We start from the raw sequence: 15025 nt of genomic DNA on the forward strand, positions 1-15025 counted from the left end.
ATTAATACGATACACGTTTAAAAAAGAAAGCATAAAACGTAAGAGTAAAATTATGCTTTCTTTTTTAAACGAGTATTTTATTAATGTAATATTTATTTTCTGATTTTAGCCAGGAGATGGGACTTTGTCTCGAAACGTCGCTAGTGAATAAAGAAAACATGTAATGTGCCATGTCCTTCCATACCCCTGTGCCTATCTCGCCGAGGATTAGCCCACCTACAATGAGGACTAATATATATATATATATATATATATATATATATATATATATATATATATATATATATATATATATATATATATATATACAGAATAGTTTTCAGTTTGTAATGAAAACGACCAGCAGTTAACGTTGTTTGTCTCATAGATCTGACGTAACTTTATGATTGAAATGTTATCCGTATTTGTTATGGAATTATGTATACTTTATAATTTCCATTACTTAGGGAAAACGTCAACTCACACACACACACATAAGAGAGAGAGAGAGAGAGAGAGAGAGAGAGAGAGAGAGAGAAAGTATTGTGACAATCTTTATAACAAGGTCAAATAAATCTCGAGTAGTATCAGATCGTTTACAAAAATATTCCTAGACTCTTCAAAACATGCAAACTTTTATTATAGATTATTGTTATGAATACGTTTCTTAAATTCTGCAGAAAAGTCTAAATAAACTGATATCATATTAGTCTCTTATATTTGTCATTAAGGCAGAATTAACCGACACAAACAGGTGACATGAATGAGCAAATCCATTTCATCCAACATCCCTTAGCCCTCATCTGAGATGATTATTCGTGATGCATAGAAATATACCTTATAAAATAGAAAAATTTCAAAAGTTCCTTAGTAGGTCAAGGGTCACTCCAAGAAGGGATGTCCATCTCAAAAGAGTCAAAGGGAGAGAAAGATCACGTTACCTGGACGCGGCCATGAAAACAATCCGCCATGATGCTGATTTCTAAATCGTGTCTGTCACCACTCTGTTTCGATCTACTTACTGTTCTGGCCGAAATAACTCCGTGCGCACAAATATTACCAGCAAACTGGAGGGGGAAAAGCCTAGCACTAACCGTGTGGATGGTCTGCAGTATCCTTCCCGGATGGTGTTCCGTGGCAAACTGAAGTTACTGAACCAAACTCCCCCCAATACCCAACCGTTAGGGACCCAGGTAACCTCCCAGACAGAGACTCCAAGAGATCATCAGTGACTAAGCGACGGGTTCGGTAGGATGGTGGGGGTTACCTGCTGGACAGGCCAAGGTAAGGAAGTGGTAAAGGTAAGGTATCTCTCTCTCTCTCTCTCTCTCTCTCTCTCTCTCTCTCAGACAGACAAGCATACGTACGTACAAGGTATAGTATTTCTAAAAGATGATTTATGCTGCGTATAAACGTCTTAGGTTTCCCTGCAGTACCTCATTTCAAGTCATTTCGAGTCACCAGACGTTTCTCCCCCTCAACCGTCCAGGTATCTCTTTTAATAAATTACAGAAAAAAGGGGCTTAAACGCCAGAACCGGTCGCACCCTTGCCTTCATGTTCCATTCCTATCACTCTGCTATAGCTCCTAGTAGCTTTGAAAGAGCACAACCGCTCCTGTAATCAGGAATTTCATAGAAGGTTGACCGATCGATGCTTTTTTCTTCATCAATGAACGTCGCAGTTAATTCGTACAATAAACGGGAGGCAAGATGATTCATGAAGCAGTCAAAAAAAATTCTGTAATGTTCAGGCCTTGTGCTAAAGAAACCTTTGGCCTTCAGATTGCTTACTGAGCGTTTCAAGGATGTTTACAATAAACGCTTGAGGATTCTGCAAACCCTTATAAGTCTTTGCTGTAGAAGTTCCATGACAGATGCGTAAATCTTTTTTCCTGTAATAAAGTTAACAGAGTTTTGCTAGCACAGGCTCTTGCTAAGTAAATAATCCTTATAAAATGGTTTATCTCGAGTTATTGAATTTTCCTTTCCATCCATTTGTGGCCTTGTAGCAAAAAATCTTTAGAATGTTACCTTCACATAAAAATTTGAACATTTTAAGAGAAGATTCCGTAAGTTAAAAAAAACTCTCTCCTAGAAAGATTTTTTTCAATAATCTGGAGGAATGGCTCATTGAGAGTATATTTTAGTAGAAATAAGATAAAGTAAACCCAACGGATGTTGTATACTTTGTTCTATAACGGGACTTATTTTTAAGGCATTCAAAACTATTCAACTCCCAAAAATCAAAAGAACTTTTTCCATTCGCTCTGGTGTATTTTAAGCTTTGTCGTTAGTATCAAGAATTCTTTCAAATATCCACAAAAAAATTCACTTTCAATTTAAAACACTTTCATTCCAAACGTCAACACCAATTTCCTGCATAAGCCAGGAACTTTGTTATACCTACATTACAGATAATCTTTGAAGTTCAAAAAACAATGAATTAAAACCTTGATAAATAATTTGATGGAATACAGAATTAAATTACATTGCGAAAGACTAGGGATACATTGCTTTAACTTATAACCTCTGATGTTGGATCAGTTATTAAAACAGATTCAATTTTCCATCTTTAAAGATGAAGTTATCCTAAGATATGTTGGATTAATTCTCTTGACAAAGTTTCCGTTTATCTTATTCATAAAAAAGATATTCTCTTTGCTAGAAAAATTACGCAAATTGTAATTTAGGTGCTGAAAAAACTCTGGAATAGCTTTGATTAAAACAAAATATTTTGTCAACAAAAATAATCTTATCTATTCTTGGCTGTATCCTTTGCAAGAACATAACCTAAAGATAACGTTACCGTAAAAATCATGCATATGTTTTTAATAGACAAGATAAACACTTCCATCTTATTTATGTCAGAGTTTAGCAACAATGCAATCACTCATGATATTATATATATATATATATATATATATATATATATATATATATTTGTGTGTGTATATATATATATATATATATATATGTTTGTGTTTGTATTTTGATTTATTTATGTATGCACTGCATGATCAGTTTTACATATATCTTCTTTTAGAGTATACTTGTTTATGATGCTTACGTATTCAAAAGCTTTTAACCTCTTAAACACATGCATACACTACGCACAGACACACACATATACACACACACACACACACATATATATATATATATATATATATATATATATATATATATATATATATATATATATATATATATATATAAACTATATATATATATATATATACATACAGTATATATAAACTTCCGTCACTGGAATAAAATGTGATATGAAATAAAGTAAAAGCAGACTATATGGCCACGGGTGAAAGGGAAAATATGATGTTCGAAATCTTTCCTTGAAAAAAAAGGCCTTGAAGGCGAAAGCTAATTGCACTCTGTTATTTCAATATTCCTTCGGACATCTGCTTATATATATATATATATATATATATATATATATATATATATATATATATATATATATATATATATATATATATATATATATATATATATATATATATATATATTAAACAACTACATTGGTTCAAATGTTATAAAATATTGTTATCAAATTTAAGCTTCCTTTCCAAAAAAGCATATACGTCTATTTCCACCTCTCTCTCTCTCTCTCTCTCTCTCTCTCTCTCTCTCTCTCTCTCTCTCTCTCTCTCTCTCTCTCTCTAGTCATAACGTAAAAGCAAATGATTGTTTTTGGCACAGAGCAAGGACATCATATGCCACAGCATTTTGGAAGGCTGCATTCACTGTAACCCTGATATGGCAAATTGTTTGCTAATTCAAAACAAAGGAGTTCAAGCACTGATAGAAGAAACATCTGTATAAATTATGCTATTGTGCACAACGAATGAAAAGCAAGGGAAAATTTGCACACAAACTTTGAGTAACGTATGTCTGATAAATATCTGTGTTTTTTGTCGGTTCACAAGTCCGTTGAACTTGGTCTTAAGGGACTTGAACGTCGACGACCTCCGTCTTTCCTTAATGGTTACCCACCCAAGGCTTGACCACACTCAGGCTTACTTAACTCCACTCATCGAGAAACCAGAGGAATTGCAGATGTACTCGTTAAAGTATATACTCGTTGACATAAAAATGCATCTCATAATTTTTTAGACATTCATAATCGTAACCATTTTAATATTTCATACGAGATAAGGAATTTCAGGTGCAAGTTCTCCCCTCTCTCTCTCTCTCTCTCTCTCTCTCTCTCTCTCTCTCTCTCTCTCTCTCTCTCTCTCTCTCTCTCTCTCATCTGTGCATTTATTTCCATTCCTGTTATGACTATTTTAACGTAAGGATGTTTCCTTTTAGTTATAAGTAGTTACTTCTAAATGGAAAATTAAAAAACGCTTTCTTGAGTCAAAAGTCACGTATAACAACAGGTTCAGGTATGATTTTTGAAGTCATTGTACCAAATAAACAGGCCATCGTCTATTTATTACGTTAAATAAAGTTATGAGGATGAATAATAAATTATTTGGAGAAGCTTGTAGCAAATATTCTATATTTCTCGTACAGTATTTAGGCCAACTCGGTCAGACTGAATGAACTTTTGACCTGGGTTAAAACTCCCCGTTTGCCTTTGTTGGTTGATATTACATTGCGATCCTTCATAGTTCTAGATAATTGTTGTTAGCATTTTATACGCAAGCTTCTTAGTTTGGCAGACGTAGGTCCTGTCGCTTTCATAATAAAGCCCCTCTGAAAGATTCCTGATATTTTAATGGCGATCCACATCCAAATTTTAACACCAAAATTTTAAACACTATAAGTATTGGTCGACAAAATAGTCTACCAAATGGAGCTTAAAGATGAAAACTGGAATTCTTGTACGGGACCTCAAAAAACAGTTACATATTTCAATGTAAAAAAAAAAAAAGATTCTTAGATAGCTAGCATGGAGGAAGAGTGAGAGTTCGAAGGAAGGAGCTGGGCTGCTGTGAGTGGAAGGCCCATTGCAAACGCTAACGTTGGAGCTGAAGTGGAAACTGAGACATCCTGAACTGTTTTATTAATATTGTAATTAGACGGCAATAAAAATTGATGGAGCATTACTTTTCCATTCTAGATTTCTTTTTACTTTCCACTGTGCCAATTATTTCAATGCTTATTGTACTGTCTCGGATATACCTTCTAGAATCCCACTAATCTTGAACGTATTATGTTATCTTATCATAGGAGTATGAAAAAAAAAAACTAAAGAGGACCAAAAATGACAAAAGAAAGTTGACGGCAAAATAGGATGCACAACGACTGAGGAAGTAACAGATCGATTTCAGAACGTGCGTGGATTGCGAGGAGTATATATATATATATATATATATATATATATATATATATATATATATATATATATATATATATATATATATATATATATATATATATATATATATATATATATACATACATACACATACATACATCTCTCTCTCTCTCTCTCTCTCTCTCTCTCTCTCTCTCTATATATATATATATATATATATATATGTGTGTGTGTGTGTATGTATGTATGTATGTATGTATGTATGTATGTATGTATGTATGTATGTATGTATGTATGTATGTATGTATGATATGTATATAGATAGATAGACAGATAGATATAGCACAATGATTTCAAGCACTTGTTGACATCCTCCCGTGGGTGCACCTTATCATTCTTGGTTAGACTTCAAGTTCGTATGTAACTGTGCGTTTACACTACAGCAAAACATTTCATAAACGTTTGTCGACAACCTACCGAATATAAATCGCAAACAAATTGAAAGTAATTCATTGGCCGTAGAAAACGAGCCATTGGTTAGAACTGTCAAAAAGTCATTAACTTGTCAACATATTTGTGGTACGTGTGCGATGAGAAGCCGACATGCGTATACTTGTGAATGTTCTAGCTAATAAGGTAATTATTAGGTGCCTACACTACAGCAAAATAGTGTGGACGCCTGAGAATTACATTTATTAGCTAAAACATTTATGGTTCAACCTCTAATTAATTATTATTATTCACACCAACACCCAAGACTGGCAATATAATCTTTTTATTTTATGTATCTGTTTGTTTATTCATTTCTTGCCGGAATTTTACTTCCATGATCAGAATACCTATCAAGAAGGTATAATTGTTGTTGTTCGTCAAAACTGGTCTTTTACCTGGACGACCTGCCCTACAATGATGGGTTGAGGTCCCTGCGTCACCTACATCCGATCGAGGTCTTACATTAGTTTCATTCTGATAACGATATCTTTTGCATACCAAGTTTTGAAGGTATGATTTTTAAGAAAAAAACTATACTTTATATCCTCAGAAGATAGTCTATCAAATTTCCGTTGGACATTGCCAAGCGCCACCGTCAAGTGAACTTTATAATTTATAACGCCGGGATATATGAACTGGACTTTATTCATATAGACTGTGAGAGGCTCTAGTAAAAATGTCTTTAGCTAATTAAAATGTATTTTATGATATATATATATATATATATATATATATATATATATATATATATATGTATGTATGTATGTATGTATGTATGTATGTATGTATGTATGTATGTATGTATGTATGTATAGGCCTACTTCATCTTCGACACCGTTAATAATTCTTTGAAGAATGCCATCAGGTACAGAAACAGTTCCAGAAATTCCATTCATCCATCTAATGAAGAATTTGTATAAGGTCCGTGATTTCGTCGGAAACTCTGAAGTGTATCTGCTCGCCAAACAAGGTCTTAGTGAGCTTTCTTCGGCCCTACGTGCCATCTTTCCTTCCATAAGGGATGATGATATGTGTTAGGGTTAGGTTAAGCTGACGTTACGTCAGCAGCGCCCTTGCTGAGCGCCCCGTCCTGTGGCCAGCCAGCATTCGCTTCGTTTATACGTAAGCGTGAAGCTGTGGGAAGTGGTAAGCCCAAGACCTAAGGAAGAGAGTCTCTTCTTTAGGTCTTGGGTAAGCCTAAGAAAACCGTCCTCTTTATGTCTTAAAATAGCTACGCAGCAGCAACCAGTCTCAAGATCTACCACAAACTGGTGAACTTTTTCAAAACACGCTCTGACATCATTGATCACATTTTTAAGTCTGTGTCTGGGGTTGAACGTTTATAATAAAAATGGGTATTATAAATTATATGAAATTATTATCACTGCAGCTTTTATTTAGATTTTCTTTTCAGCTCTTATGCTTCACGGTTGTTTATATATATATATATATATATATATATATATATATATATATATATATATATATATATATATATATATATATATGTATGTATGTATGTATATGTGTGTGTATGTAAGTATATATGTATATATATATATATATATATGTATATATATATATGTATATATATATATATATGTATGTATGTGTGTATGCATGTGTGTGTACACCCTGAGTATGATATGCACATTTAATTTAAGCCTTAATCTTTTGTTTTTGTTAAATTCCCACCCGTCTGAAAAGATTTATTCTTCGGTTTTGAAGACAGGGCGTTATTTTGTCTTGATTCAGTAAAAAGTTACACTACTCTTAAAGATTCGCTCCCAAATGAAATGAATAAAACTGTTGATCAAAGGAAACCGATTCTCCATACAGTTCTAATTATAGTTTTTTCGTGGAATCCGATTCAAGCGAATGCCAGCAGAGGTATAAACTCGTGATAGACACTCCTTTTTTCACTCAACAGTTAAAGGTATTTGTCTGTCACTGATTGCAATAAATTTACCGAGAGACACTGTGTTGTAGTGCCATAATTAAGTTGGAGGCATGCATGAGTACAGGCCCTGTAAGGAACCAAAATACAAGCGACAACTACCTATTACGACAAAAAGTTCCAGTGCTATTGCCTCACTAGTATAGCCTGTTACCAATCTGAAACCTGAAACGTCTCCTTCCGTTCCTCGAATCAAACGTTCCTCTTTTAAACTTCATAAACTTCATATCAAGGCGGTTCTAAATAACAGGCACTGAGAAGAACTTCAAACCATATTTAAATTACTTCAAAAGGAGTAATCAGGGCAACTTTTTTTTCAACGAGACAATATAATACTCTTCAAGTTAAAACTCATGTTTACCGTTTAATTATAGATCCCACCTGCTCGATATATCCCATCCTCCAGCCTCTTCCTGCATAATACCTGAGCTTATTGCAACTACTCCGTTGTGTTTAAATAAGAATGGTCGTTGCACCAAAAGGTAAACTATCTTTCAGAGTCAAGTGATTCAATATAGTACGGTAGTGTTGGTATGAAGTTACACACACACACACACACACACACACATATATATATATATATATATATATATACAAAAGTGTTAGCGGTGGCTATAAATTGTAGTTGCATAACTTTGTCGAGGATACCAGAGAAAGTGGATTGTAGTTTTTTGTTTCAGAATGTATGACAGATAACAAAGGGTTTGACAAGGAAGAGCGTGTGTGTGGATCAAGTGTTTGTAATTAAATATTTTTGTGAGCAGTAAAGGGGAAAAGCCGTAAGTGTCTTACATGCACCCAGAGAAAGCTTTTGACATAACTGATAAGGTCAATGTTGAGGTGATGACGAGTTACTATACAGAGGGTAATTTGCTGAGAGTGGTAAAAAGTTTTTTAAGATGAAAGTAAGGCATGATGAGCAACAGTGACTCACAATATTTCAGTTTGCGAGTCAAGACTATTGTGAACACTGATTGCGGTGAAAGTAATGATACAAGCGTGAGTATACTTTCTCGCTGTTACGATCGCACAGATCAACGGAATATACCTGGCCAACACATAACCATGGAAAAATTAACGTCAGTAGCTAGCAAAACAGGTCATACTATAGTTCATGAAGTAGGAATAGTTTTGACTTTTGAGAGTTCTCCATTACGAGTAATTAACGTTGCAATGAAATGTAACAAAAATGAGCACTGTCGCTTAAGACATTCCAGTCAAGAATTCATAATCCTGTTAGGATAAGTATTTACAATAGTTTATAAGCAAGTCAGGAAAAATTTCTCCAGTTATACTGTGAACATGGAATAGTAACCTTTCCAACTTACATAAATTTAAAGATTCAAACTGTCAGGAATTTGTAGGGAATGAAAAAGCACCATCCTTAGCTCAGGATATACTCTGAATGTTGTTAGGTTTCCTTCCGCGTTGCAACTGGTAGGACTTTTCCATCAAACGCTCAGCAGACTTCAGTGGGTACCTTCGGGCTGTCACGATGAAGTGGTGATATTGTCAGTTGGAGGCTAACATGGAATAGAGTCGAATGGCAAGTATTGGTACATGTCAAACCTTCTCGGGCACACAACATGGAATCTGGACAAAACAGTTACCAATCAGGCAAGAATTTGCTCTTGGAAAACACAGAGCTGTTTCGTGTGCTACCTGCCAACAAACTGATGGTGCATATAACTGTCTGACGCAGGGCAACAGTCAGTTTTAAATTTCTTTGCTTTATCCTCCAGGAATTTTTATAGCAACCCGTTTGCGTTCTTGTCTGAGTCTGCAAAGACGAGATGATCCTTGGGAGACTGAAGGGCGTTAGTGAGACTACTTGGGCAATACCAAGTCGCAGTTAACTTTTTTTTTAATCAGGGATAGAGTTGAAAAGTCAGGAAGGACGATTAACAACATCCAAAGATGCAGCTTGGCTTGTTTTCCTACTTTCAACAAAAAAAAGTCTGTGTGCTTTTATTTCCGTGTTAAGACAAGCAATTATTTCTCCTTGTTGAATCGCTAAATATTAAAGCAAAACTGCGGAAATAAAAATGAAGGGTGGAAGACATATTATACACAAGTGTAGAAATGTGTACCTAACTGTGTATATATATGTGTGTGTTTATTTATGCATGCATGTATGTATGTATGTATATATACACATTTTTTCCTTAGAGGGTGTGGTGTCAGAATGCTTCACCTTCCGGGTTTTCAGCAAGTAACATATTAAGTAACTTTGCTGTAGCCTCTTGCTCTGTCCCAAGAATGTTCAAGAGGCTCATCTGCTGATGGAGTCTAGTTTATTGTGGCGGTCACCCATCCAAGCACTAACCAGACCTAACGTTGCTGAACTTCGCCAAGGGTTCTCTAAAAAATATGGTCATTTCGAGATAAAGCGGAAACAGTGCCTAATAGCCCTGACTATTGAAGTGTCTCACCCATTTCTTTGCATATCAGATGTTGCTTCTTGTCTTCTCGGAGGAACCCTTTAGTCTCCATCCTCTTTAAATTCGTGCATATGCCTCTTTTGGGCGACTCTCTCTCTCTCTCTCTCTCTCTCTCTCTCTCTCTCTTCGTAACTAAATTTTTTAACAGAGCCTTTTAAGGCGCTTTCATAAACTCGTCTCGTAAGTCTTTATGAACTTCCTCGCTAGATCCTTTGTGAACCAACCTCATTAGATCACTTCGTTGACTTTCCTCACTGGATTTTACAAGAAAAATTTCCATAAGACGTTTGTAATGTCATTTTGATCATCCCTTTTATGTGAATATATTTCTCATTACAATCTTCATGGTCAGCTTTGAAGTCAGCTTTTATTCTCCAGTAGTTTTTCTTAAGCAAATCATAACGCATTGACGTCAACTACACTGTGTTATTGATAATATACGGTTCTGTCAGTATTTAAATATCTTTTCTTATCTATTGAGAAATTAGCTTCAAGACCTAAATTTCATAATCAATCAATCAGTCAGCCAAGAAATTAGTGGGATGGTTTGTTCAGAGTGGTAGCTAAAAGGTTTCCCAGTTTATTGTCGAAGGTATTAAGATTTTGGTAATTCAAAATGTTGCGAATTTATTCTACGTTATCGAGAAAGTACTGATTAAGGGTGACAGCGGTATACTGTGGTTAGTTTCGTATTAGATTGTTTATTAAATATAACTTAATTCCATTTGCAAGGCTGCTATTACATATATATCACTAGAATCTGGTAACAAAACGAAGGGAAAAATAAACTAAATCAAAGAGTCAGGACACCTTATGAGATGTTATCCATAACATATACTGCTCATATCTGAAGGTAAGAAAGACACTGTTCGGGAGACACCTTACGAGATCAATATGAGGAAAATTTTCCCTGAGTTTTATCTTTCTTTTATGTACAATCTTTTTCAGACCGGCCCTATGAGAGTCTAGAATTGGGACTCGACGGCCTCATAAGCCACAGCAACAACAACAACAACAACAACAATAATAATAATAATAATAATAATAATAATAATAATAATAATAATAATAATAATAATAATAATAATAATAATAATACTCAATGGGTACCCATCCGCAGTGCACCCTTCCCTCGCAGCCTCACTGGCCTAGTTTGTGCTCGAATATATTTCTCTTTGAAACGTCTGTGTAAAGTTGGTTTGCATACTGCGATATCCATCTTGGTGTCACATTAAACCAGGATACAGTAATAAAAGCCAAAGAAAGAAATGACAAATTGAAGGTAACTAGATACAAAAATTTCTCTCTTCTGTTGTAGAAAATATTTTTAAGAATGTTTATACACACATATATATACATATATGTATGTGTGTAGGTGTATACATACATACACACATATGTATATGTGTGTGTGTATACATACATACATTCAGCACATGATATATACACATACACACACACACACACACACACACACATATATATATATATATATATATATATATATATATATATATATATATATATATATATATATATATATATATATATATATGTGTGTGTGTGTGTGTGTGTGTGTGTGTGTGTATAAATATTGTTAACATATATATATATATATATATATATATATATATATATATATATATATGTGTGTGTGTGTGTGTGTGTGTGTGTGTGTGTGTGTGTGAATATGTATATATATACACCCCACTCACACACAAACGTGAAATACACACACACACACACACATATACATATATATATATATATATATATATATATATATATATATATATATGTGTGTGTGTGTGTGTGTGTGTGTGTATGTATATATATTTCTCAAACAAAATCATGATAAATACTATTTCCAGTTATGTATAATTTAATGTTATTTATGGCACCGAAAAATGCTGCTGTAATTTTTTAACGTTTTATACACTTTATATAAAATTGGTTTCGTTGATTATACCAGTAATTGTTTTCGGTTATAACAATGAGCCAAGATACAGGATCAGTTTATCTCTACTTGATTTTTACCCAACCTGCATAAACACAAAAGAATTTCAGAATGCATTGCCAAACTATAGTGTGGAATTTGGGCCGAGGGTGAACTGAGAGAATGCCTTGTCACCGCCATTTAATAGAAAATGTCTCCAGTCCAGTGATCAATTGATTTTCTTCTGTGATCCTTCCCGGTGTAAACTGCCTTGTGAAGTTTGCTGCTGGCATTTAGGGTTTTCTCGGTCCCCCTTGAATTATTTCTAAGTTACCTCTCTCTCTCTCTCTCTCTCTCTCTCTCTCTCTCTCTCTCTCTCTCTCTCTCTCCATATATCATCAGGATATATCTTAATGACGAGACAGGATAAAAATTTCTGAAGGAAAACACCTGGTTTTCGACTGTTATTCGAAGGAAAATCATAAATAAACGAATAGACAGAATAAAATAAAATAGTTTTCTAATTAGAATTCAGATAAAGAGATGACGACTAGATTTGTACGGCACTAAAAAAAAAAAAAGGTGCCTTTTCTATGATATCTACTGGGCAAGTCTCAGAGAGGAATGAAGGAGCAGTAAAGAACTGAATCCACTTTTGCAGCTGGCCTGCAAACCAATCCTAAACGAAGAGTCATTTTCTCATCAAAAAGAAGAAAAAATCAACAAAGAGAGGTTAGAGGATCTTTGCTAGCACAACTGTACGATTTGCTTGCACACATGTTTATTTCCTTTTCAGTTACAGGCGATAGTTGTTAAGAATTAAAGAAAATCCAGTTCGCCCAACTAATAATTAAACCACTGCTCATTTGAGTGAGACAAGAATGGGATTTGAGCAACGGTAGAGAGATAGGATTGTGATAAAAAACAGCAGTGCAGTAAGCGAATTCGCCCAGATAAGATTACCACAATCTAATCCATGCACTTATTAAATTAAAAAGGAGTGAAATGTAATAATGACCGATGTAACGATATATCTAACAGTGTTATGTTTAGAAAGCCACCATAACACAGCATACGTGCATAAACGATTACAAATGGCAATGATTGACTGAATATTTTAGACCGTATTTTATATCTTGATGTAACTAAATAAATCATTAAAAAGAAAAGAAAGCTTAAGTTCCCTAATTTCACTCTCTATTAGGTAGTTGGCATTTTCACAAGTATAGAAACAGTTTTACATCTAACAGCGATATAAATCTCTATCGGGTTTTCTCTCGTTGCGTCTTGGTCGTCCAACGATCTGTTAGCGCTTTGATGTTTTGTTGTCAACCCATTTCTTCTGTTTTCACCTTCCTACCCTTCCACCATCATTTTTAAAAGGAAAACTTGCGAGGGTATTGTCTGTTTATTTTGTACGCAAGTAGAAACATTTATTTCCATCTAAGGTGACAAAAACAAGATTTGAATCCCGTTTCTAGTGTCTTCAAATACGTGACAAATTAAATGTTCCTCACAGCTCAGTCTTTCTTCTGTTATTATATGATAGTCAATTTTATACGTACTAATGTTGTGCAAGTGAATTTTTACTCTACATAAATAAAATTATATCTGGATCAGTTTTTTTGTGCACAAGTTATTCCATAATCTGACGCTGATGGGGTGAAAGCAGCTTGACGCTTACAACACTGATATCATAATGTTGAAGTTGCCGTAATATATATCACAATACTTAATCCATTGCTCACACCACTTTGGCAACAAAGAGATAAAAATTAAATTTTTACTTTTTGTCTTTGCCTTTGGTGATCGCATTTGATTAGAATAAAAAAAATATTCTAACCAACACTGTCTCACAAAGTGAAAACTTGCCTGTAATTCATAACTGAGTGCTGTATGTATCTTGCTTCTCATCTGCAGTCCGCTTCTCAGTAAAAAAAAAAAAAAAAAAAAAAAAACAGGGAATTTCCCAGAAGTCGTCGGCACTCGAAGACCATTCTGAAGATGTAAAAAAAATCCTTTGATACCAGTTCATTCTTTTCATTACCTTATCTGCGAATTTTATACAAACGATATGATAAATATTTACCCTGTTCCTTTGAGTAGTCTTATCACACCGTTTTCCTTATTCCTAGCATGGCTCACTCATTTGGTAATTTCATTTGCAATGTTTCAACTAAAGAGTAAATAATTATATAATATGCCCTGTTTGATCTTTCTTATCAGATCGGTTACTTATGCTGAAGTAAATGCTTAAGTCCGTGTTTTTGTCATCTTTTCATTTTCTCTCCTGAATGATCTCACGGTAATTAAGTAATATGATAATCTTGTATCTATGACATCGAAATGTGTTCTGTTCTTTTTACTCGGCGTACCCTTTTTTCTGCCTTTGTGGGGTCAAGGTCATATAATAATGTGTGGATATGCCCTTCATTAGTGTCAGCATTTGTTTCTACAGTTATATACTGTTCGAGGAATTCGCCCAGTTATGCAGAGGACTCAGTCACTATTGATCCAAAGAGTTCATGAATGACATTGCAAATGGAAAGTTAGGAAATATTTGTATAAAAGATCCCATTCATGGACGCCACTTTTTATGTTATTTAATATTTAATAAGAGTTTTTCTTAGACAGTCTTATGAGAACAGTAATATATATATATATATATATATATATATATATATATATATATATATATATATATATATATATATATATATATATATATATATATATATATATATATGTATGTGTGTGTGTGTGTGTGTGTGTGTGTGTGTGTGTGTGTATATATATATGGTTAAGGAACTAATTATACAACAGAGTTTTCAATTTGTGACTACTACCACTTTTTATAATTTAATAAGAATTTGTCCTTATTAGAACATTTAGTCTTTTGACTAGCGTCGATCCACAATAAAATTTTATATAATCA

The 15025-nt window shown here is 34.0% G+C and overlaps 2 protein-coding genes across 4 annotated transcripts in view; one reads left to right on the top strand and one right to left on the bottom strand.

The window, feature by feature from the left end:
• The window catches only part of LOC136839318 (follistatin-related protein 1-like), a 47646-nt gene extending 46433 nt beyond the window's left edge, over positions 1-1213 (bottom strand). Inside the window, exon 1 of one of the 3 annotated variants that reach the window (XM_067105194.1) lies at positions 1074-1213. Coding sequence is in view for 1 of the 3 variants with exons in the window: in XM_067105193.1 (XP_066961294.1) it covers positions 921-950 (30 nt within the window). In the remaining 2 variants the exon portion in view is untranslated. Of the gene's footprint in view, positions 1-920 lie in introns of all 3 variants that reach the window. The other 2 variants (XM_067105195.1, XM_067105193.1) reach the window with 2 other exon arrangements.
• The window catches only part of Tbca (Tubulin binding cofactor A), a 258271-nt gene that overhangs the window by 156175 nt on the left and 87071 nt on the right, over positions 1-15025 (top strand). The gene's annotated exons all lie outside the window — the stretch shown is intronic.

This window comes from Macrobrachium rosenbergii, chromosome 6, assembly GCF_040412425.1.
Source record: "Macrobrachium rosenbergii isolate ZJJX-2024 chromosome 6, ASM4041242v1, whole genome shotgun sequence".
NCBI lineage: Eukaryota > Metazoa > Arthropoda > Malacostraca > Decapoda > Palaemonidae > Macrobrachium > Macrobrachium rosenbergii.